General features: G+C 44.8%; 1 protein-coding gene across 1 annotated transcript in view; it reads right to left on the reverse strand.

Moving 5' to 3' along the window:
* The window catches only part of LOC116701031 (pappalysin-2), a 105,115-nt gene that overhangs the window by 63,334 nt on the left and 40,579 nt on the right, over window positions 1-1,202 (reverse strand). Inside the window, exon 9 of the mRNA XM_032534568.1 lies at window positions 107-299. Within this exon, the coding sequence (XP_032390459.1) occupies window positions 107-299 (193 nt within the window). The remainder of the gene's footprint in view (window positions 1-106; window positions 300-1,202) is intronic.

The following is a 1,202-nucleotide window of genomic DNA, read 5'->3' on the forward strand; positions in this document are numbered from 1 at the left end:
GGCAAAATTGGGCCAGGAGCTATACCTTGTCAAGTCCATCTTGTGACTCTAATTTGGTGTATACTTTGAAGAGGTAAATAATTAGGATTAAGACATGCAATCATACCTCTGATAGAGTGGTCCCCTCAAAGGCGGTAGCCAATAGATAGAGACAGAATCCGGACTCTGGTCTGTCACTATGGGGGCCAAAGGAATGGGAGCAGGTTGCTGGTCCATCAGCCACTTCTGATAGACTAAGTCAAGATAACAGTGCATCCGGGCCACTTGGTTGGGAGTGAAATGGTTGGTGCAGTTGTCATCTGATGTGGTGCAATGAAAATAAAAAGTTGAGGCAATCATGATGAATCACGTTAAAACAGGAGCCTCCTTCTAATTTCAGTGCTAATCACATGGTCGATTGGTCACATTCAATTAGATTCATTGTAGATATGAGGAGAGGAGATGAAATAACATCCTGTGAACACAACAGCAATGTCCTTAATGAACCTTTCAGAGTGCACGCAACTAAATAAGTATATCAGATAGGGATGTCCCGATCCCGATCTCGAGATCGGATCGGCCCGATCTTTTCCTATTTTCCCGTGATCGGAGCTCGGCTACATTACCTGTAGTCGCGCCGACCTTTACGGCAACTGCCGTAAAGTACCCGCTAGTTTACGGTTGACGGTAGTTGCGCAATACAAACTTCCGCGGCGGTGCAAAGCAAGCATGTCAGAAGTGTGGAAGTATTTTACTCTCGCGATGAAGACTGTCCCACAGCTACTTGCAATGTCTGCAACATGGCGATTTGAAGAGGAGGTAGCAGCAGAGCTACATTGAACACCACCAACTGGATTCTCATTAGAGGACAAAACATGACGATGTGTATGAAGCGTTTGGTAAAGCTGCAGATGGAAAGGTTGCTAAAGCAAGCAACAACGCTGGACGTTATAGGAGAGACAAATCCTCCAACGAAAAATAGAGCAAAGAAGATCACAGAAAGGTTGGTCGAGTTTATTGCTCCTGACAACCACCCATCTCAGTAGAGAATGTCGGACTAACTCGTCTTCTGGAAGTTTTGGACCCGCGCTACGCTCTGCCATCAAGACACAGCCGTACCACAGCTGTACATCAAAGCAAAAGAAACGATACAAAGTAAGTTGAAAAAAGTAAGTTTGAGTTTGATCAATTTCAATACTAAAGGCAAAATATCGGATCGGGAC

The sequence above is a fragment of the Etheostoma spectabile genome, chromosome 13 (genome assembly GCF_008692095.1).
Source record: "Etheostoma spectabile isolate EspeVRDwgs_2016 chromosome 13, UIUC_Espe_1.0, whole genome shotgun sequence".
NCBI classification, from domain to species: Eukaryota; Metazoa; Chordata; class Actinopteri; order Perciformes; family Percidae; genus Etheostoma; species Etheostoma spectabile.